The sequence below is a fragment of the Vanellus vanellus genome (assembly GCF_965231255.1).
Source record: "Vanellus vanellus genome assembly, chromosome: 1".
Taxonomy (NCBI): Eukaryota; Metazoa; Chordata; class Aves; order Charadriiformes; family Charadriidae; genus Vanellus; species Vanellus vanellus.
The window spans coordinates 222,232,774-222,253,515 of NC_138905.1; the positions used below are offsets into that span (position 1 = coordinate 222,232,774).

Genomic DNA, 20,742 nt, shown 5'->3' on the forward strand with positions numbered 1-20,742 from the left:
GTTCACAAACATTTACCGTTAACACCTGGCATAAAGAGTATATTCTACCCACCACTGGCGGGATGCCTGCCAAATAGGCTGTTTTTCACTCACAGCGAAGCAGCTCTTAATTTAGCTTGACAATATCCATCCTTAATTACATTTGGAAAATGCAAGTGTATCAGTTGCAATCAGACTAACCTTTAAAACTACATAAAAAGATTTTTTAACATTAGACCTTGGATAAAGTGCTACCCTCCCTGTGTTGGACAGAGGCAGACCACTAAGGATGTTTTACAAAGCTTTAGAAGCAGTCACATCCAACCCAAATACATTTAAAAATCCAGCATATAACCAGCCTTAAAAAAGTAATTTTTAATAAAAATAGAGCACATTCTTAAAATATAAAGCATACAATCTTGCATACTAAATGATGGTAAAATCAAATTAATGCACAATATCATTCTCAAGGCAGGCAGCACAAGGCATTATAATTATATAGCGTATACTCCATATTCACAAAAACAAGTTTTCTTCCATAAGTGGTGCAAATATGCCAAACTCAATCTAGCCCAGAATTTAAACAAGAAACGAGGGTTTAAAGCCTTCCCATCTCCCATTATGAAATGGCAAGTATCTTAACGAAAAAGAACATGCAAACACTCATCAAGAGTTCAGAAGAGCTACTGAGTTTGTGCGAGTTTGCATAAGGTTTTGCTCTTCAGTTTCCAGGCTACTGATTACTCCAACAACCCCTCCCTAGGCACCAGCTATTCTTCAAATTTCATTTTATGAATTCCCTTTTAGTCACTGTCCTCCTTCTACCTGAGACGGAGGTGTTGGCTTGCCGTTTAGGGTCATTTGCTGGGGCGGCAGATGCCCTGGGGGTGGCACAGGTGTAGTTTTTAACTTCTTTGTGTCCACTTTTGCAGGATGCTCTTCCTCTTCCTCATCTGAATCTTGCAAGCCATACTTGGAAAAGTGTGCCACCTGTGTAACAAGAAGGGCAAATACATCATACCTTGGAAGCGAGAGTTTAGGCACCTATTTCTGACCAACGAGGTGGCACAACTGTCCACCTTACACAGCAGTTGTGACACCTCAACAAATCCAGCTTTTGCCCAGACCAAGAACCTGCTGTTTGCAGGTCTTTGGCTGGCCAAAAAAGTCTCGATCAGTTTGGTGAGGACATTTTGCACTACAGCTGAAGGACTTGAGACAGTTTATAGAAGTTTAGCAAAGTTTTACTAAGTTCTCCAAGTATTGTAACTTCAGATTACTTCTGATATTCTTGTAAGTCACTTAGCAATGAGAACAAAAACATTACCTTGAACACCCAAGATCCAGTCTCCGGGCGGTATTCCTTGAATCGAGCGCCCTGCTTCCGAGACACAGCCTCCAGCCTACCTTCGTAATTCATCTCTGCCAGTCGTTCAGGACTTTTTATCAGGCAGCGAGATGTTTTATCTGTAGGCCAGACTCCATCTAAAGTAACTTCAGCGCGTCTGTTAAAGACAGACAAAAGCATCTGTAGTGAGAGACGACAAGGTTTTGAGGCAAAGCTATCAAGGTACGCATATAGGGGCCGAGAACAGAACACGTGGGCTCAAGCCAGCTTTCAAACCCAATTTCTGGCTCAGAAACATGCAAGTGTCTGGTAACTGTACACTGCCACAACCTAAATGCACCCCTCAGATTTAGATTTCTTGGTAGCTGCCTGCAAACACAGTAGATTGTCAGCATTATAAAAAACGTCCTTACAAGCCACTGTCCCCACACAGTACATATTTAAAACTTACCTATTTAAACCTTCACCAATAGGTGGTTTTCTTTCATCGTCAGGGTAAACAATAACTTCTTTTCTACGGATATGTACAATGTCATCCAGATTTAAGTTAGTTAAATTTACTTCTCCTTCAAAGTATATTGATCCATAACCTGAAAAACAAAGCCAAACATACCAATTTGTCCATGAAAAATCTCATGCCAGAGAACCTACGTTCCTGCTCTACTCCTCCGTTCCCCACCTTACCACCCACCTTTGTCACGTCTCCAGAACAACATACAAGTGACAACTCCTTCCCAGTGTGAAAATACTGAAGATGTGTTATAAAAAAGTTGATAACTGATCCTTTTGCACAGAAAGCTTTTTGTTAAAGCTCTTTGTTGTCACTTGGCTATTTGTATTGCCATCACAAACACTAAGTGTACCCTCAGCTTTACAGCACATTTAGAAAAAGTGTTTTGAAAATAGCATACACCATATGATTACTTTTTTTCCAAATAAAAGCAGTAAAGAATACAGTTTGGGCTGAAGGCTCTTCACTAGAGCTCAGCCACCTCCAGTGTAGGCAGCAACTAAGACAGAAACAACGATGATCGGGTTTGCATTGATGCTCCAGCATGTTTGGATTTTAAAATCTTTATGTTTAAGGATAGCAAGTGTCTTAAAAGCTACAGGCGCTTTTGTTCTTTTCGTATTCAACCTTCTCAGGTCATCCCACAACACAGATTGTTAGTGCTAAAAACGTGAAAGACCACAAGCCTTTGACACGAGTTGCTCACAATGCAGGGGAACCGTCTGCAATCATCCTGAGGGCATGGAACTCAGAATCAGGTTCCATAGTTTAAAGTGACTGCTTCAACTTCAAGCAACTAGAAAAGCTGTCGGTGCTTACCTTTGCGGCCTATGGTGAAGTCTGTCACAATACATTCATTTCTGTCATTGGTAAATCTAGCTAGCTCCTCCATGGACGGGATGGTGTAATAGCCAGCTCTCGTCAGAACAATTCCTACAACAGAAACACCATTGAGATCTGTGCTGACAGCAAGTTCCCCACTTTCACATTTCAAGAGTTTCATTCAATTTCGTTTGCAAGCCTGGACAACTGAAGGTCCCAAACGAACTGAGAATCAGTGCAACGAAAGCAAACAGAGAAATCAAAACGCCTGATTTCTGCAGCCTTCACAGCAAATATAAGACAATTGCTACGCCAGGTTCTTCCAGCCTACCAACCTGTCATCATCAGGGATCAGCAGCAGATGTGTAGGTAAAAGGGAAAATGCAAACACATACAGCAACATGTGACAAACACTCTCCCAGCTTTAATAATCTGAGGGCTTGGGCACCTGCTGACCAAGATGCAGCACCTTGTACATTCAACAGTCTCCAATGCTCTTTCATCTATTAATCTGTCTAATCTTTAAAATCCACAAAAGCTTTTTGTATCTACGACTTCGTGCCATTGGGGCTTCTAAAGACATTTCTTTTGAACACGTCACCTGCTAGTTTCATTTCATGGTACATATTACCCGAAAGGATCTTTTCCTCTTCACCTTCTCCAGATCACTCATGAGCTCAAAAAAAGCACCCTAACACATGCCCCTACCTCTTCACCAGCTACAAAGTCTTAGTTAAGGGAAAGGTACTCACGACCTCTCATAGTATTTTCATACTTCTCTATATTTTTCCATTTTACTAAACCCTGAGACCAGAATTGACAGTACTGAAAACAGACGCACGATGGGTCTATAGAGATACAACCATGTTCTAAGGTCCATTCCTTCCCCAGCAAACCCTACAATGCAGTTTGCATGTTGGTAACTACCGAGCATTAGAGTTCTATCTCTAGGATCTTGCTTCTGAATGATAATCAACTCTGACTACTACTGCAAACAGTTACGGATTGGGTACTCTTCCCTCTCACACATCTCACTACCTCAGTCTGCTATAAAAGTGGGTGATGAAATTTAATTGCTCATTGATTCAGTAGAAAAAAAATCTGCATTAGATAAGAGACTGAAATGCAAGATTTGTATTCTGAAAAAAAGAGGGAAAAGAAAAGAGAAAAAGTTGAAGGACTAAACCAGCAAAAGAACGTCAATGCAGCATGCATGGAGGAACTACACATCTACTGCCCACACACAGTCTAACCTGCAGGATGCAGATGATGCACAGTTTCAGACTCCTCTTCGCGCTCATCCTGAAGGGAATCATCATGAAACGAGGCATCCTCACTGCTGCCTTCCAGACCATTTCGCAAGGCCACCCGCATATTCAGAGCCACAATGGTATCGTCCACGCTGTTCTGGTGTTTGTGCACAGCATTCTCTGGTGTCTGTGGGATGGGCTTGGCAATTGGGTTAGTGTAAAACTTCGTCACTTCATGTTGATCATCCTCCTCCTCTCGCTCACCATCTTGTCTGTGGTTTTCATCGGGAGGTACTGACAAGAAGAACCTGAAGAAATGGAGAATAAAGTTGAATTATTTAGTTCAAAGGGACTTACGTCTACACGAAAATTCTGGTGTCTTTTCATATAAGCAGCAAACAGGACCACCACATGAACTGTTGAGTCAGCAGGCTGAGGGAAGCCATTATTCCCCTTCACTCTGCCCTTGTTAGACCACCTCTGCCATTGTGCATCCAATCTGGGGCTCCCACTCCAAGAAAGACACTGATAAGACCAGGAGAGAGGTACCATGATGGTTGTGGGACTAAAGCACACACCCTGGGAGGAGAGCTCAAGAAGATGGGTTGCTCAGCCTGGAGAAAAGGCTTGGGGGGTGAGGGGGGTGCAACAGCAGCCTTCCAACACCCAAGACAAAAGCCAGGCTCTCCACAGGTACGTGTGGCAGAAACATGAGAAACAATAGTCAAATTAAGACCAGGAAATCAATGAGGACATTCAAGCATTGGAACAGGGACCCAGAGAAGCTGCAGAAACTCTATCCACAGGAGCTTTGAGAGACTCCACCGGACAAAGCCCACAGTAACCAGGTCTGAATGCACTGTCGAGGAACAGAGACCTCCCAAGGTCACTTCCAACTGAATGATTCAACGGTTTGTGAGCCAGGCTGTTATAGACTTCTAAAACAGTGTGTGTTTTGGGCACAGAAGAATGGGGTGATTAAGTCTTGCAGGCACCATGATCAAATCAAACTTGAGAACACTGCTGTGCGTCACTCCAAAACAACCAGCTGCAGAGCTGCCTGTTGTACTGGGCTACTGGCAACATAGCTAACAAATGTCTCCGCCCCATTATGAACCACCCAGGTCAGCACTTCGGTGATCAGAAACAAGATTCCCCAATCCCATAATAAGCTCTTACTTCTAGTCAGTTTAAATAAAATCAAAATGTTGATATGTTGAGCTGGTTCGGAATTTTTCCAGCCTCTGCTTTTATAAAAAAAAAACAAAACAACTTCATCTGAAATACGACCATAGATTTTAGAGGAAGTAAGTATTCAGGTGTTTGGGGGAAGAGAGCCTTAGAGATTCCTCATTTTAATATGTACAAAGAGCATTGTTATTATTATGAGACATTTGGATCAGTGGACCTTCCTTGTAATTCCCACATTACTGAGGAAGACTAAGCAAAAGGAGAGGTTCTTCTCCCCTTCTTCCCTCAAGAAATGGCATAGTTTCTCACTACAGGGAATGAAGAGAGACACTTCCAGAAAGCAAGTCACTCCCGTTTGAACTCCTGATTTTGGATGGAATGAAGGCCCAGAAGGCCAACTGTATCCTGGGCTGCATCGGAAGAAGTGTGGCCAGCAGGTCAAAGGAGGGGATTCTGCCCCTCTACTCCACTCTCGTGAGACCCCACCTGGAGTGCTGCATCCAGCTTGGGAGTTCTCAACAGAAGAAGGACATGGACCTGCTGGAGCGTGTCCAGAGGAGAGCCACAAGGATGACCCGAGGGCTGGAGCACCTCTCCTATGAGGAGAGGCTGAAAGAGTTGGGGCTGTTCAGCCTGGAGAAGAGAAGGCTCCAAGGAGATCTTATTGCGGCCTTCCAGTCCCTAAAGGGGGTCTACAGGAGAGGTGGGGAAGGGCTTTTTACTGGGGCATGTAGCAATAGGACGAAGGGGAATGGCTTTAAACTGGAAGAGGGCAGGTTCAGATTGAACATTAGGAAGAAGTTTTTCACTGAGGGTGGTGAGGCACTAGGACAGGTTGCCCAGAGAGGTTGTTGAGGTTTCATCCCTGGAGGTGTTCAAGGCCAGGCTGGATGTGGTCTTGGGCAACCTGGTCTAGTGGGAGGTGTCCCTGCCTATGGCAGGGGGGTTAGAACTCGATGATCTTCAAGGTCCTTTCCAACCTAAACCATTCTAGGATTTGGTATGTGATCACACAGAAGTTTACGGCTAGTTTAAGAGGAAACGAATCTCACAACAGGTCAAGACAACATAAAGAGACCTCACAACAATTAAGACGACATCCCTGAAAATAACTACCTACTCTATTAATAATTTAGAGACAGGCACAACCAGTTTGCATTTCTCGTAAGTATAAACACCATCATGGTGAATCAACATACCGTTCTCCATTCTCTGGATACTCCGATGGAGAAGCCAGGTCTTCATTTTCACGATTAACAGGTGAGAACAGATTGCTACTGTTGAGATTCTTCAAAACCAACTTTTTGATGCTCTTCCTATTAAAAAACCAAACAAACAATAAAAAAACAACCAAACCCAACCAAAACACAATACCAACAATACCAAAGAGAAATTTGGATCTATCCACTGCATAAATATACATTTCACACTTAGTTTGTGCGTTCCAGGGACCAGGAACTGGCTTTATAAGACCTATTCCCACACTCGGGACATACAAAGTGTATGTCTGTACATACACCCTGTACATCTACAAGTATGTCTACACAACGCTCTGTAAGAGCATTGCTGTAGCTGAGATAGTAAAACTCTTTTTGGTATTCCATTCAAGACTGGTTTATGAGTAAGCATAAAAAGCACAAGTCATTGAAAGCTTCAAAATCCAAGTTCAGTAAACCACAGTATTATCTGTTTTGCAAAACAGAGCTTTTCCAGTGGAAGCACAGAACCCTGCACAGAATGTGTGGCCCACAGATGTGGGTTCTTCTTCACTACAGGGTCACCTGAGGAGCAAATCAATGGCCAGGTTGGGTTCACTCCTTGCAGTCTGAAGATAACCAGCTATCTATGCCAATTACACTCACAAAAAAATCTAAGTAACCCTTTGTCTGATCTTTTGTTCACTTGGTGTTTTTCAATAAAACACTGAGTAATTCCATGCTCTGCTCTCTCCCTGGAAAGTGAGCAGATGGTTCAGGCTGAATAAAAGACAAACCAAGTTCACAACAGTTACAAAACGCTTTTTAAAAGCCTGTGCTTTCAATGACTGATGCGTCTTTCTCCAAAGTTTTTTGTTGTTTGTTTCTAACTAAGCTCCAAAGCTTTCCAAACCCCTTTTCAATTTGATTGCACTAATGCTTTTGAAGATTGAAACCAAAAGTGTCAGTAGGGCAGATCCACAGCATCATTATTAATTTCTGACAGAAACATCTGTGTATGTCAAACAGAAGCAGTGCTAGGCTATGAAACTGTCAGAAATCTGCCTTCATACTGACTGCATTAGCAACCCTAATGACGCTTGTATTTCAGAAGCGGAAGTATTACACTGTACAAGCTTTCCTTGTAATAATTCCTAATTGACTTCATAGGAGCTTTGCTCTGATCATGGGATGACCTCCTTTTACAGCTTATTTGGCCTTACCAGTTTAAGTTGAACATTTTTATCTCCCCTACAGAAAACTTGTTACTGCTATTCATATTTGAACCAGGTTACAAAACAGTTATGGAATTTAGGATGCTAGATGGGAGTTTATTTAATCTGATCAGAAGATTCTTGCACCACCTCCTCCCTCCAACATGCACAAAAGAAAAACTAACTTTGGCATGAATGCACCATTGGACAGGGAAGGCTCGTCATCATCAAGACCATCAAAGAGATGAGATTTAGCAGAGCCAGCTGACTGCAAAGCTTTCGGTCGCACTCTGGTCGCTGGACGTGGAGTCAGCTTGTAGTGGGTGGGTGTCGTTAAGGCCTTCTGAGCTGCTGGGTTAGTTGGTTTCAGCCTCTGAAACAAAAAGATGTAGAATTGGAATTTTCATACCGCTTACTGCAAAGGTTTGTGGGCAGTGAGAGAGCTTGCTTTGTTAAGGCCACCCAGTCAAGAACCTTTTAAATGCAATGGGGATAGTTAAGTAAAGGGGTAAGCAATAAACAAAACCAGAGACACAAAGCTGGCTGGCAACAGGTAATGGAAACAATGCCAAAGACCAAAAGTCTCCAGTCACCCACTGATGGGCCATTAAGAAACTGCAGGCATAGCTTGGAGAGGGCCAACCTGGACCTCCTGTCCAGGCTGAGTGAATCTGGGGACAGCTGCTGGAGTCAGACCAGGGATGTGGGCATCTCATGCCAGTGGTGCCAGCAGATGAAGCGAGGGCAAGCCTCAGTGCATGGTACAGATGTGGGTCTCTGCTCCAGCCCCTGGGATGGGACCAGTGTGTGTCCCAGCTGTAGCTGGGATTGGGGGGGGGGGGGGGGGGCACTAAGATGAGTAAAGGTCTCAGCATCATCCACTGGAGCAAGACCATATCTCACAGTGACTCAGTGATGGCTGCTGGCAGCAGGAGGGGCAGGCAGAGCTCCTGCATTGTCCCCAAACCTTGGGGGGGGGGGGGGGGGGGGGGCGGTGTGTATGGGTGTGTAATTCACTGCTGAGCTTCAAGCTGGACTAGCCCGCAAGCAGGGCTCCTGGTAGGGATATCAGAGATGCAGAGGACTCGGGCTGATATTGAGGGATCTGTGAGTACAGAAACCATGAAACGTGTGAGTATGCGTATCTTTCATGGTACAAAACCCATGAAATGTGTGAAAACACCCATTAAATGTGTGACTGTGTGTATCTTTTTGCAGCAAGCATCAAGCTGGACTAGCCTGCTCTGTGGAGCAGGTAAGAGAGCTTGAGATCTGGGCAGGGCTATCAGATGAACAGAGGGACCATGCTGCTGCTCAAGGAATCCACGAACTTGTGGGTGCGTCTAGAGAGTGTGAGCATGTGTGCTTTCACTAGGGAACTTCAACCCTTATCAGCCAAAGAGGAGGAAGGGGACATGGCTGTGTATGCTTATATGTTATGGGAGTCCTGGTAGTCACATGTGGGTGCTGCTGAAGGCAGTGCCTCGTCTGTGGCTGTGCAGCCAGCTGTGTCAGTGCATCTGGGATACACACTCAGCTTCACAACTGATTACACCTGCAAATGGGAGAGCAACAGCCACATCCATCAGCCTGGGGAGGAGACCCTCTGGGTCTCCGGGCACACTGTGCTGGGCTCCAGGAGCTGGGGCAGGAATAATCTCTAGCCCCTGGAATTTCCCCAGGGACAGCAGCCATTTAGAACCTCCCTTAGTACTTACGAAGTCTGAAAAGTATTTGTTTTGTTGTCTTTTAAAACAAACCAACAGGGTATGGTTTGTCAGAGACTGTCATAAGAGATGTCATAAGCAAAGCTCAAGCTAAGCACTAAAAGTATTCCAAGCACAGGAAATTACCCATCTTTATTCTCGACTAGCAGCAGTGAGCATAACAAGAACTTCAAAGCCAAGGCTCTGATGTAGTCAAAAGCAGTAAACAAAGCCACAGTATAGGCAGTGTCTGTCCTGGAGAGCATAAAAAGCCACTGCATCAGTATGACTATACAGATGGCAACCTATTTTGCTGCTCACTGCGTACTTAAGCGAAGATAGTGAGCACAAAATATGAATTAATTTCAGATCTTACCCAGAAAGTGATTTTAAAGTTTACATGCGCTTACCTCTTCCTTCTTCTTTGGGTCTGACATGGGGTTTCTGAAGAGTGGAGAATCTCCAAAGGGTGAGTAAGTCAGGCTATTGAGATGCTGCTGGAGGACGGCTTGCTGGGCAGCTGATGCATTTGGGTCTGTCAGTGCTATAAAAAGAAAATTTTTTAGTTTTAATAGTTTTACTCATAGAACCAAGGTTAGGTATAAAAGACATTCTTCCAACCAGAGGATCTCCTCACAGGAATTCTAATCTCTGTACAGACTTCAGCATTCCTTTCCCTTGCTCTTCAGCCACCATTTTTGCAGCAGTCTGCAGGAAGAAATCAGATTCTATTTCTTCATTAGAATTTGCAACCACATTCAGTAAGTTTATAATCAGTGAAAAGCTGAGGGTATAGAGAGCTACACATCAGCAGAATGAGCCTGGCCTGCCAAAACCTTTCACTAATACATTTGACTTCTGAAACATCTTCAAGGAAAACAAAATTAAAAAAAAAAAAAATCCATGATGCAAAGTTTTGATATTCTTGCTACAGCAATCAAACTTACAGGTCTAGAGTCCTCTCTACAACAGAGGTCTCCTAATTTTGCCTCTCTGGCTTCTAGCACCTAATTTTAATTCCCATTAAAATACTATAAGCCTGTCTTCCCAAACAGTGTTGTGTGCCATGCATGTGTTGTTGTCCCTTTGCCCCAGGTTTCAAATAATTTTCTGGAAACCACTGCCTCAGGGGGCCAGAGCACCAGGTCTGTACGCCACTCATTTAACGTGCTCAGACCTGCCCAACAGGGTGAACACTGCTGGATTTAACTTACAAAGTGACAGCACAAGTGCCTGAATCCAAAGACCGTTCATTTCACCAGTGGCACAGCATACTCACTAATGAAGTCCCTCTAGCTATCCTACCTGGAATTACTGAAGAAGCTAATGCTGTATTTCCCTTTTTTTTTTTTTATAAGCATCTACAGTTGCTGCCCCAAATTCCATGATGTGAAATATGTTAGCAATCTTGAAGACAAAGCTTTAAAATAGCTGCAATTATTAGTAATTTTAAGCAAGTCTGAATTACTTTAACATTTTTTTGGTGCTAATTATATATATTTTTTTTATGTGGTTTCCACTGTTACTGAGAACAGAAGTGGCCTCAAATAACAGCTCAAACATTTGTTTCATAGAATGGTTTAGGTTGGAAGGGACCTTGAAGATCATCCAGTTCCAACCCTCCTGCCCCCCTGCCACAGGCAGGGACACCTCCCACTAGACCAGGTTGCCCAAGGCCACGTCCAGCCTGGCCTTGAACACCTCCAGGGATGAGGTCTCAACAACCTCTCTGGGCAACCTGTCCTAGTGCCTTACCACCCTCAAAGTGAAAAACTTCTTCCTAATCCTTCTTCCTTTCCCCTCCAAAGCATTTGGGTGTCTGCACTCCTATGTTTAGGCACATGTGGAACAAGGGAGGAAGCAACATTTAAACTTGGATTTAAGTTACACTCACCTACGGCAGGCTGAGGGGCTCCAAAGCCCAGAGTAGCTGTTGATGTATTGAATCCTGGTGCTCCAAATGCTCCTGTTCCCAGTGTTCCACCAAGTTTAGGCTGGGTGTTTCCAAATAAAGATGTCTGTCCTGCCCCGAGAGCTGTGGCATGAGAGATGACTGTCATTTACTACAAGACTGTGACAAGCTTACAAGCCAATTTATCCCACAACAAAGAAACAATTCTTTATTAAACTGCAAGAAACATTCAACACATCCACGAGTGCTACAGAGACTCAAGACTCACGGGATCAGACCAGAGGCTTTGAACACAGAGGATGCTCTCAGTTTTCTCAGCCATTAGCCACCATCATAAGCAATGCTGCCTGCAATTTCTAATAGGTTACTTAGCACCATGTTAGCAAGCTCTGCTTGGTTCTGATTTGAGACCGAGATTCATGGCTTCAAGCTAAAACATCTACCACCTTTTACAACATTAGTTAGCAAGATATACCAAGGCTATATTACCACTGAAGTTTGAGGACCACGCTTAGGCTGACATCAAATAAGCTGGTGAGCTGTTTACCTGTTCCAAACCCTGTCCCAAGTCCAGTTCCCAGAGTCCCAGTTGCAGGCTTATTTCCAAACAAACTATTTCCAGCAGTATTGGCACCAAAACCTTCAAGAACAGAAGCAGTAGTTAATTAATCTAAGACAATTAGAGATGAAAATAAAACCACATACCTAAATAAATAAGCATCACTGGCTCAAAGGCAGCACTGCCACAATTAAGGTCAAATTTCACACACAGTTTCCAGCAATGCAAGGTAAACTGACAAGCAGCAAGAAGGGACTTCAATGGTAAAAATCACATTTGAGTTATGAACATAGTAGTGAAAAACATCAGTACAGAATAATACTGTTTTGCCTTCTTAAACTGTTCAATTTGTTGCAAACTTCAAAGTTTTACTGAAAGCCAGAGTGGACACGATGATGATCTGGCAATAGAATAGAATGTATTAAGTTTCTTCAAATGCCAGAAGGAAAAATTCCCATTTTATACTGTTTATACCACACACACACTTCTCTGATTCTTACCAACAAAGCGTATAACAACTCAGATTTGTCCAAGCACACAAGCCAAAGGCACATCTCTAATTGTAACTAAGCAGAATCCAAATCTAATGTTAGACAGATTAGTTGTTAAACTGAAGGCTGTGAAACCAACCTATGGTTGGTTAGTATGCTAAGACAGAATTAAACTAGGAAAGCGCAGTCATGGACCAACACCAGAAACACCTTAGAACCAAACTCCATTTCTCCAATAAACTTTACCACTGCAAGCAATGCAGGCAAATTAAAAACACATACTACAGTCAGACTTCATCACCACCAAACTGTGTCAACACACTAACGTGGCTATAAAGATCTTTGAGAACAGCAGAACAAGGGACCTGGAAGCAACTTTCACCAATATGGTGACAACAGTTTGCCCGAGGTTGGTCACCACACAAACTGCACTTGCTGAGGAGCTGCCCTGGCAGTCTGAGCACGTGACAAGTTCCTCCCTCTGTTATCCCAGCAGGCTAACTGCATTTTAGAGTTTCTTGTCGATATGATTAAAAAAAAACACCAAGAAACAGATAAAAGATGTCAGGATCTCAACCCACTCCTACTCACTTTTAGGAATATAATTTTGTTGCTCTCAGAGCCAAGAAAAAAAAAAAACACCACAAAACCAAACAAACCAAAACAGCTTTCAAGACAAGTTCCTGTCAAGGTTCCCAGTGACAGGACGAGGGGCAATGGGCACAAGTTAGAACACAGGAAGTTCCGTTCAAATACACGGAAACAGTTCTTTACGGTGAGGGTGACAGAGCACTGGAACAGGCTGCCCAGGGAGGTTGTGGAGTCCCCTTCCCTGGAGATTTTCAAGACCCGCCTGGATGCAGTCCTGAGTAATGTGCTCTGGGCAATCCCACTTTATCAGGGGAGTTGGACTAGGTGATCTCTAGAGGTCCCTTCCAACTCTGATGATTCTGTGATTCTGTGAAGACTGTCATTCCCTTGAACTATCACCACGCGCCTCCTGCTTGATCACACGCTCATTCAACACCAACCGTCTAACATCAGTGTCAGAGGCCAACATTAACACAAGACCCAGAGTTCTTCGGGACTTTGTGCACACCATGGAAGACAGCAACAGCTACCAGCTACACTGGAACAGACCGTTTCATTTCACCCTCACTCCAGCACAAGATCTCCTTATCCCTGCCATCAAGCTACAGATATCGCTGGTTTTACCCTATTTCCTTCAGCACTCCTTCACAACCACAGTGTATTTACAGCCTCTTAACAAACCTCTATGGTGTATGAATTCTTTGGTTTCAGTAGTTTTCAGTTAAAGGTTCCACCTTCTTTTAAAGTACCGCTCTTCAACGAGTGCTTAACCTACCTTCTTGAGTCAGGGAATACCACCAAGAAGAAAGGTAAAAACAGCCGCCAAGGTGTTTCCCCTGCAGCAACATGCATCAGAAGCATAGCTTACCTGAGAATCTTAACATTCATAATCATCTAGCATGCGATATGCAGCAGCCAGGTGTGTGGTATATGCAGTATAATTTTAAGCGACTGAAATCCCGCTTTTTTTATATGTACCAAAATTGGAAATGTTTGTATTGGTTCCTAAAGTCATGGTTGATTTGTTACCAAAGAGACCGCCGCCAGTGGTTGTACCAAACGAGGGAGCACTGGTCGTGGTGGTTCCAAATCCAGCAGGCTTGTTACCAAACAAGGTCTGAAAGGAAAAAAACATCAATTTGCAAACCTGACAGACTGACGTTAAAAGAACTGCATTAGTGTTTCACCGTAGGCAAGAACGCATAACTACAGGCAAGCACAACTTAGACCACACAACCCAGACTCCCAACAGTGGTGTGTTATTTGCAAGTCACATGCACTAGTACATGGCAAGCACCTTCTGGACACATGTATTCTCATCCCATTAAAGCCAAGATCACTTAATATCAAGAATTAAGTTCGTTTGCAGTTAAGTCATCATCACAATTGAAACATCTGTATTTCTGACACCATGCTGAGGCATCCCTAGCAACATACAGGCAGCAGGATGCTCAGTCTCTCTTGCTGTCTGTTATCATTCAAGACATTACTTGTTAAAAAAAAATTATTTCTGCAACACTAGTTCTATTATACATGCTTATATTAAATCCTTTACATAAACCCACAGTATTTTTGTGTCTTAGGCATCGTAACTCTTAAGATAATGCTACTTCCATGGAGGTCAACACCCAGGAACAGCACCCTAAGCCATTTGCTTTTGTTTTGGGTTGGGTTTTTTTTGTTATTATTATTAAGGTACAGACATACCGAACCGCCAACACCAAATCCTGTGTTAGCTTGTCCAAAAAGACCAGTTCCGGTTCCAAATCCAGTACCAGCATTTGTATTGGCAGCTGTTCCAAAAAGGCCTCCAGGCTGTGAGGGCTGGGTTACCCCAAAGAGACCCTATGAACAGGAACTCGGTTAAGGTAACGCTGCAATGCTTTTCCAAGTGTAGCACTGATAATAACCGAACTAACGCACAAAGTCAGTTAATAAAATGGATGCTACAACATTACCCCTTTTGCTGGGGGAAGAAGATGGGTGAAAAGTATTTCAGGAGCTTTAGCCATTCTCCAAGAAATTTGGTACAAAAAGGAAATTAAAAAAAGACATATCAAAGAATTTATGCTTCAGGCTTAGAAGGATATTGGAATTTCCTCATCACTTTGAGTGAGGGAGATGGAAAAGAAACTTTTTACAGTGTTTTCTGGGAGAAGTCACGACATATTCAGCAAGAACATAGTATATTTGGAGCAGAAGCCCCTAGTTATGCAAAAAGTTACAGCTACGTAGCATCCTTCTATCAAGAGCCCATGAATGCTGCTCATTAGTCACCAGAGAGTACAGAATTGTTAATGAATTCCCACAGAACGTTAATAACGGAATTATATTATCTGTGTGAACATGACTGGAAATACTTGAATTGATAGAGAGCAGACTGCTTAAAGAAGGGAATGGGAAAAGCTAAAATTTGTTAAAAGCCGTATTGCTGTCCAATTATCATGAAAAATTTTGATTGGCAAGAAGTCGCTAGCTCAGACAGCAGCGTTCAAAGCTTTGCATTCTAATTTCAAGAAGCTGTACTACAATTTGAGGAAGATATAAATTACTATACCGCAGCTAAATCACTGTATTGTAGCTATACCACAACTTACAGCTTTAAGGGTCCAAACAATTTATCTTACCATCGTGTTCGTGTTTGGCTGCCCTAGAGTGCTGGTATTCCCAAAAAAGCCGGTGTTCTGCGTTGTTGTGGCTTGACCAAATGGTTTGTTAAACAGACTTGTAGTTTGAGATTGCTGACCAAAAAGACCCCCTGTTGTTCCTGTTCCAAAGCCAGTCGTGCCTACAACATACAAACACATTGGATAAAAAACCCTCAAGTATTTATCCAAACCCACTACATTTCCACACTCAGCACATTCACACAGGAAAAAAAGATGCTTCTGTTCAGTGGAACAGCCAAACACCCAGCGCCATCAACACAGCACGGCATCTGCGTGCAGACAGAAGTAGTTTGTTTTAGGTTTTTCATCAGGTTCTCCTTGTCCTACAGTCAGTGGGAGCATAACACCCAAGAATTACCAGCACGTTTACCTCACAGATAGGTCTGACCAAAAAGACACCAGCTTTGGTATGGGCAGTTTGTTCTCCACTGTACAAAGACAGCCACACTGTGAGTGCCTGCGAAGAGCCCACTGGGCAAGTTGCGGGCAGGCAGCCAGCGCCCTGCGCATCGCTTTGGTTCTGTAACCCACACGATGACTACTACAGAAACTTCTACCTGAACTTCAAACACCTCCTCCCTTTTTCTCCCCAAAGGAAAAGGGCCATTTACTTGTGGTACAAAATGGTATACACATAGACAAGTGCTTTTGCTCCCTCTCACAGCTGCCCTTGCTGTCTCTGCAGAACTTGCAGAACCCTTGAAAGCAGCAAGTTCTGCAGAGACAGCTTCAGAGCCAACTGCATGAGAAACACACAAAGCCCAGCACGGCTGCCAGGTTGGGCAGTCCCTGTACTTTAACAACCCATACCTTTGCAGGGTGCAGAGGAATATCATCCCCTGTATGTTGATCTTTCTCAAGGACAGCAGCTCAGCCCAACCCACACAGGCCTCAAGCAGACCCAGAGATTACACCCAGCAGTGCCTGTCATTACCGACAGACACAATTCTAACCCAACACAGCACAGCCTTTCTTACAGCAGATCATCATTTCTGTTTCTACAGACCGCAAGATTTTGATCTTTTGTTTACAGTCTAATTTCACAAATACAAATATCTACTTTAGGTTTGCAGCAGAAGCTAATAAAAATAGAGTTTGTGTTTGAACCTTTCAGCACTATTTGTTTTACATTGAGTTCAAAAAGGTCCATTATCTGGTTAGCACAACTGAACTGCAACTACCAGACATACAAACGCTTAAGCTGGTTACTTCATACCTGGCTTTTACTTTTTGGACCAAGGATGCCAAAATGGACAGCACAACATATAACAGGTCCAGAGCCTAACCCTGACCTACTGGGGAGAAAGGCTCCTGGCAAAGTCAAGTCAGGCTACTATAAATTAACTTGTCCAGTTCAGGGACTTTATATTCGCTCGTTAGCAGAAGCAGAATCTTGACTTCACCATTAACCAACTGATGTCATCACCCTATTGATTGTTAGCAATATGCTGGTGGATTTACTTCAAATTGTCTTACTCACCCATGTGAACCAGCTGACTAGCCAGCTGCTCTAATGAACTGCCTTCCAACAAAACTCTGGGGATGCAGAGGAAGTTTGCAATCCCAGAAGAATAAGTAAACAGAGATTTCTATGGCAAAGATCCCGATTGTTGAACATTGCAATACAACTAGTAAAATTCTGAGCTCACACCAGTGTTTCCTCATCTTTTTTAACTACAGAATTTAAATAGCTGAACAGAATATTTGCATATCTTGTCAGGGTAATGACAGGGGACAGGCTGTACTTACTGGTTCCAAAAGCAGTTTTATTCTGTCCGTATGAAAAGCTGGTGTTAGTAGTAGAAGAGCCAAAAAGTCCTGTGGCTGTACTTGATGTCGCTGTAGAAGACCCAAACAAGCCTGCAGCTGCTCCCGCTCCTACAGGATTGGAGGGCCCTTTCCTATTTGCCTGGTAGTCTTCTAAACGGAGCTCCTAGTAAAGGAAAACCCAGAACTCTTTGCATCTCTTTACGCAGGATAAGGTTAGAACATTGTCATTAGTGTGCTTACACAGCGTTCAAGACCACTCCAGCGTGAAGATACTAAGAAAAGCTGTTAACGCCTACATTTTTAAAAAGGACACCATAAACAGGACCTAAACTTAGGTGTACTTCTGCAGTTCACATTTGGGCTTCAATTTTACTTCCCAGAGCTTTTCCAGATCTTCTGAATGGAAGACTGGTTGCAAAGTATCAAACAAGTCAACTTGAATAGAAAGGTTAAATCCTCGGGAACTCTAGTTTATATTAAACAACTGTGAGTTTTGTCTGAGACTCTGCCGTTATCTCAGCAGTAGGACTGCTCCCAACAGGATCTCTTGCCCTTCTGATATACAGTGAGATGGAATTTCAGCTTTTCAGAAATTGCAGTGTTAAGCATTTAAAAACAAACATGATTAATATGGTGATGCATTAAGTGTTTTACTTGATTATACCTCTCTTCTGTGAGAGGTGCAGATATTAAAGGTTGGACTTGTATTAATGAGCACAGAAGATATTTATTACAGTCAAAAAAACCCTCTGCTAAAGCAACGCTAACAAACAGCCAAACAAGATGAGCATGTTTGAACACTCATTGACTGACCTCAAGAGATTTGCTTTCATATTCTTTCATAGCAGTGATACACTGGTGCTTGGTATTGATGTTTGTGCTAACTCCAGATTTCACCATAGTATCTGTACCGGTTGGTGGCTGCAAGAGAAGAGGTTAAGTTACCAAGTTTTAAACCTAGGCCAACTTCCGTTATTACAGTTAATAGTCTCTCAGCAGACGCTGTTAAAACCTAAACCTAGCACAGGACCTGAAGCAGTGTATTACTGTTATCTGCATAGCTGTGGCCTCACCCACGGATGAGGCATGTTCAACAGCAATCAATAGTGGAATTTATCTTGGTACTCAAAACAACACCGTGCAAATAATTTTTCAGATTCACTTTAAGAGTAGTTTACCTAAGCTTGGGACCCAAATCCTCTAGCTATGCATGGATTTAATTATTCCCCCATTTTTTTAAACTGTCCTCTGAAAGTATACATCAACAGCACTCAGCCTGCTCAGTTATCAGCACAGTTCTGTCTAGGTCCCACAATAACAAAGTCTCAGTCTGTTAAATCAGCTCAGTCTTGAAATGAGAAGGGGCAAGATTTACATGACCAAGTATTTGGGAAAATGAGTGCCTCCTTCCAGCAGATACCAGTTACCCTGTGTCCGTGATGGCTTCCTCTCCCAGCTACCCTCCATTTTCAACTGCCACAGAACTTTCAAGACGTTACTGAACCATTTCTTAAAGGGAACTTGTCCAGAAAACACAGGGATCACTCTTCACATTTCAGTCTACATTTCCAAAGCCATGCTGACTTGTAAGAAAACTGAGTTTATTTTGACCCATTCCAAACCATCTAACCCTCACTGCTCATCAGCATTTAGTGCTGATCACCTTGAATTCTGCGGCACTTCCTACCTTCCTGAGAAGGCTCCATTTTAAGAGCTGCTTTACCTCTTCAGCTTTAGCAGAGCTGTTAACCTAGCAAGTCTAGACCAGGCATCACTCCACGGTGTTTAAGAAGTTTTTCAAACTCAAAATAAAAAAAAAAAGCAGTCTAGCTCTTTGGAGTTAATTATACATCTTATTTCCACTGCAACAATTCCACTAAAGGGGATGTTTTCATACCATTCGGAACACTGCATACTTTGCATACTCATCAACTACTCATTTTTAAATTTCACCTCAGTGACTAAGACAGTAACTGCAAAATTTAATGCTTCCTACAGTAAACAAGCTTGATTAAGAAAAAAAAACAACCAGTACTTACATTAAACTTAATAGTCGTGCCAGTTGGAGCAGCGGTAAAACTAGTTGGGCCAAAAAGAGAGCCAGATGTACTTCCAAAAGGATTGGAAGTGGTGTTAGTGGTTCCAAAGAGACCTCCACTGCTGGTACTAGTTCCAAAGTCTTAAAAGAAAAAATAAAATGATCAGTACTAAAACAAACCTTAATTTTAAAACTTATACCCAAGTATTTCATTCAAATTACAAAATAGTTTGGAAATGGAAGAAAAAAAAAATTACAGCAAAGCTGGAAAGCGATGGTCTGCTAGTGCAATGTTCTGCTATAGAAGACTGCCCTTAACTAACCACCCCGGGAAAATACTGGAACCACCACAGCAGGCAGTTTCATTCTACTCCTGACAGCGCTAAGAAAATTACGCCTATAAAGGGAATCAGCGAGGTTTCGTTTCTCTTCTCAGAAGAGTCTACAAGCAGTTACTTCTGCTTCAGGGAATTACAGTAGAGTTTAAGATGCATTTCAAGCATTCTACTGCCACAAGCAAAACCAACTATGACTGCTCTACAACAGCAGGAAAAAAAGCTAAAATCAAGCAACACCAAAAGATATTTAAGAATAGAAAATGCCAGCCAATCACCTTTTTCAACTGATTTCAAAACTCACAGCTAGAGTTGCAGCTACAGGTTTTGTAGCATATCAGGCTCACTCTTGGCTGCTGTTGACCACAATAATGTCACTAAAAATCACCAAAATCCCACATAAACACTTGTACCAGATCCACATGTACATCCAGCATTCTGTGCTCTTCAATCAAAGAAAATAAGCAATGCTCAATAGGGATGCAGTTTTACTCACTTCCAAACCCAGCTGGCTTATTCTGTGCAAAGGCATTATTCTGGGATGAGAAGAGGCCTCCACCAGTGCTGGTAGTTCCAAAAAGGCTATTTGATGTCCCAGTCGATGTTCCAAACCCAAAGCCAGTGCTTGTGGAGGAGGTGGCTGGCTGATTAAATGTAGTTGAACCAAATAATCCTCCTGAAGACAGAAACAGACTATTAATCATCTGCAATCATCAACTGCTTGGGGCTTTGGGGGGGATTTTTAGTAGTGGAGGTTTTGGGTTTTTTGTTGGTTGGGGTTTTTTTTCCCTTTTCTCCCCTTCCCCCTTCTCCCCCTGCCACCCTTTTTTTTTTTTTTTTTTAAATAACATCCTCCTCTCAGGGTTGCATTCCACTAGAACCGGAACACAGCAATACCTGGTTTTGTCTGTGTACTCCCAAAGAGGCCTCCAGTATTATTATTCGACCCAAAGGCTGATGTTCCAAATGCTCCTCCACTTGTGGTACCAAAGCCAGCATCTGGAAACCAGCATTATAGTTTAGATGAAACCACATTCTAAACACACACAGTAGAAACTAAATGCTGTTGCTGCCTTTTGAACTTTCCAAAAGAAGTTTGTATATGACTACCTACACATCAGTGTCTGGGATATGTGATGCGGCACTGTTAATACTCGCAC

The 20,742-nt window shown here is 42.8% G+C and overlaps 1 protein-coding gene across 2 annotated transcripts in view; it reads right to left on the bottom strand.

Annotated features, from left to right (window-relative positions):
• The window catches only part of NUP98 (nucleoporin 98 and 96 precursor), a 41,048-nt gene that overhangs the window by 15,876 nt on the left and 4,430 nt on the right, over positions 1 to 20,742 (bottom strand). For both annotated transcript variants that reach the window (XM_082479015.1, XM_082479016.1), the window contains exons 3-20: positions 20,480 to 20,581; positions 20,079 to 20,258; positions 19,249 to 19,388; positions 18,023 to 18,130; positions 17,189 to 17,372; positions 15,398 to 15,558; positions 14,478 to 14,615; positions 13,800 to 13,887; positions 11,677 to 11,769; positions 11,112 to 11,252; positions 9,628 to 9,761; positions 7,697 to 7,884; positions 6,301 to 6,417; positions 3,914 to 4,218; positions 2,658 to 2,771; positions 1,779 to 1,917; positions 1,307 to 1,484; positions 805 to 969 (exon numbers count right to left, since the gene is read on the bottom strand). In XM_082479015.1, coding sequence (XP_082335141.1) covers positions 805 to 969; positions 1,307 to 1,484; positions 1,779 to 1,917; positions 2,658 to 2,771; positions 3,914 to 4,218; positions 6,301 to 6,417; positions 7,697 to 7,884; positions 9,628 to 9,761; positions 11,112 to 11,252; positions 11,677 to 11,769; positions 13,800 to 13,887; positions 14,478 to 14,615; positions 15,398 to 15,558; positions 17,189 to 17,372; positions 18,023 to 18,130; positions 19,249 to 19,388; positions 20,079 to 20,258; positions 20,480 to 20,581 — 2,675 coding nt within the window. The remainder of the gene's footprint in view (positions 1 to 804; positions 970 to 1,306; positions 1,485 to 1,778; positions 1,918 to 2,657; positions 2,772 to 3,913; positions 4,219 to 6,300; positions 6,418 to 7,696; positions 7,885 to 9,627; positions 9,762 to 11,111; positions 11,253 to 11,676; positions 11,770 to 13,799; positions 13,888 to 14,477; positions 14,616 to 15,397; positions 15,559 to 17,188; positions 17,373 to 18,022; positions 18,131 to 19,248; positions 19,389 to 20,078; positions 20,259 to 20,479; positions 20,582 to 20,742) is intronic.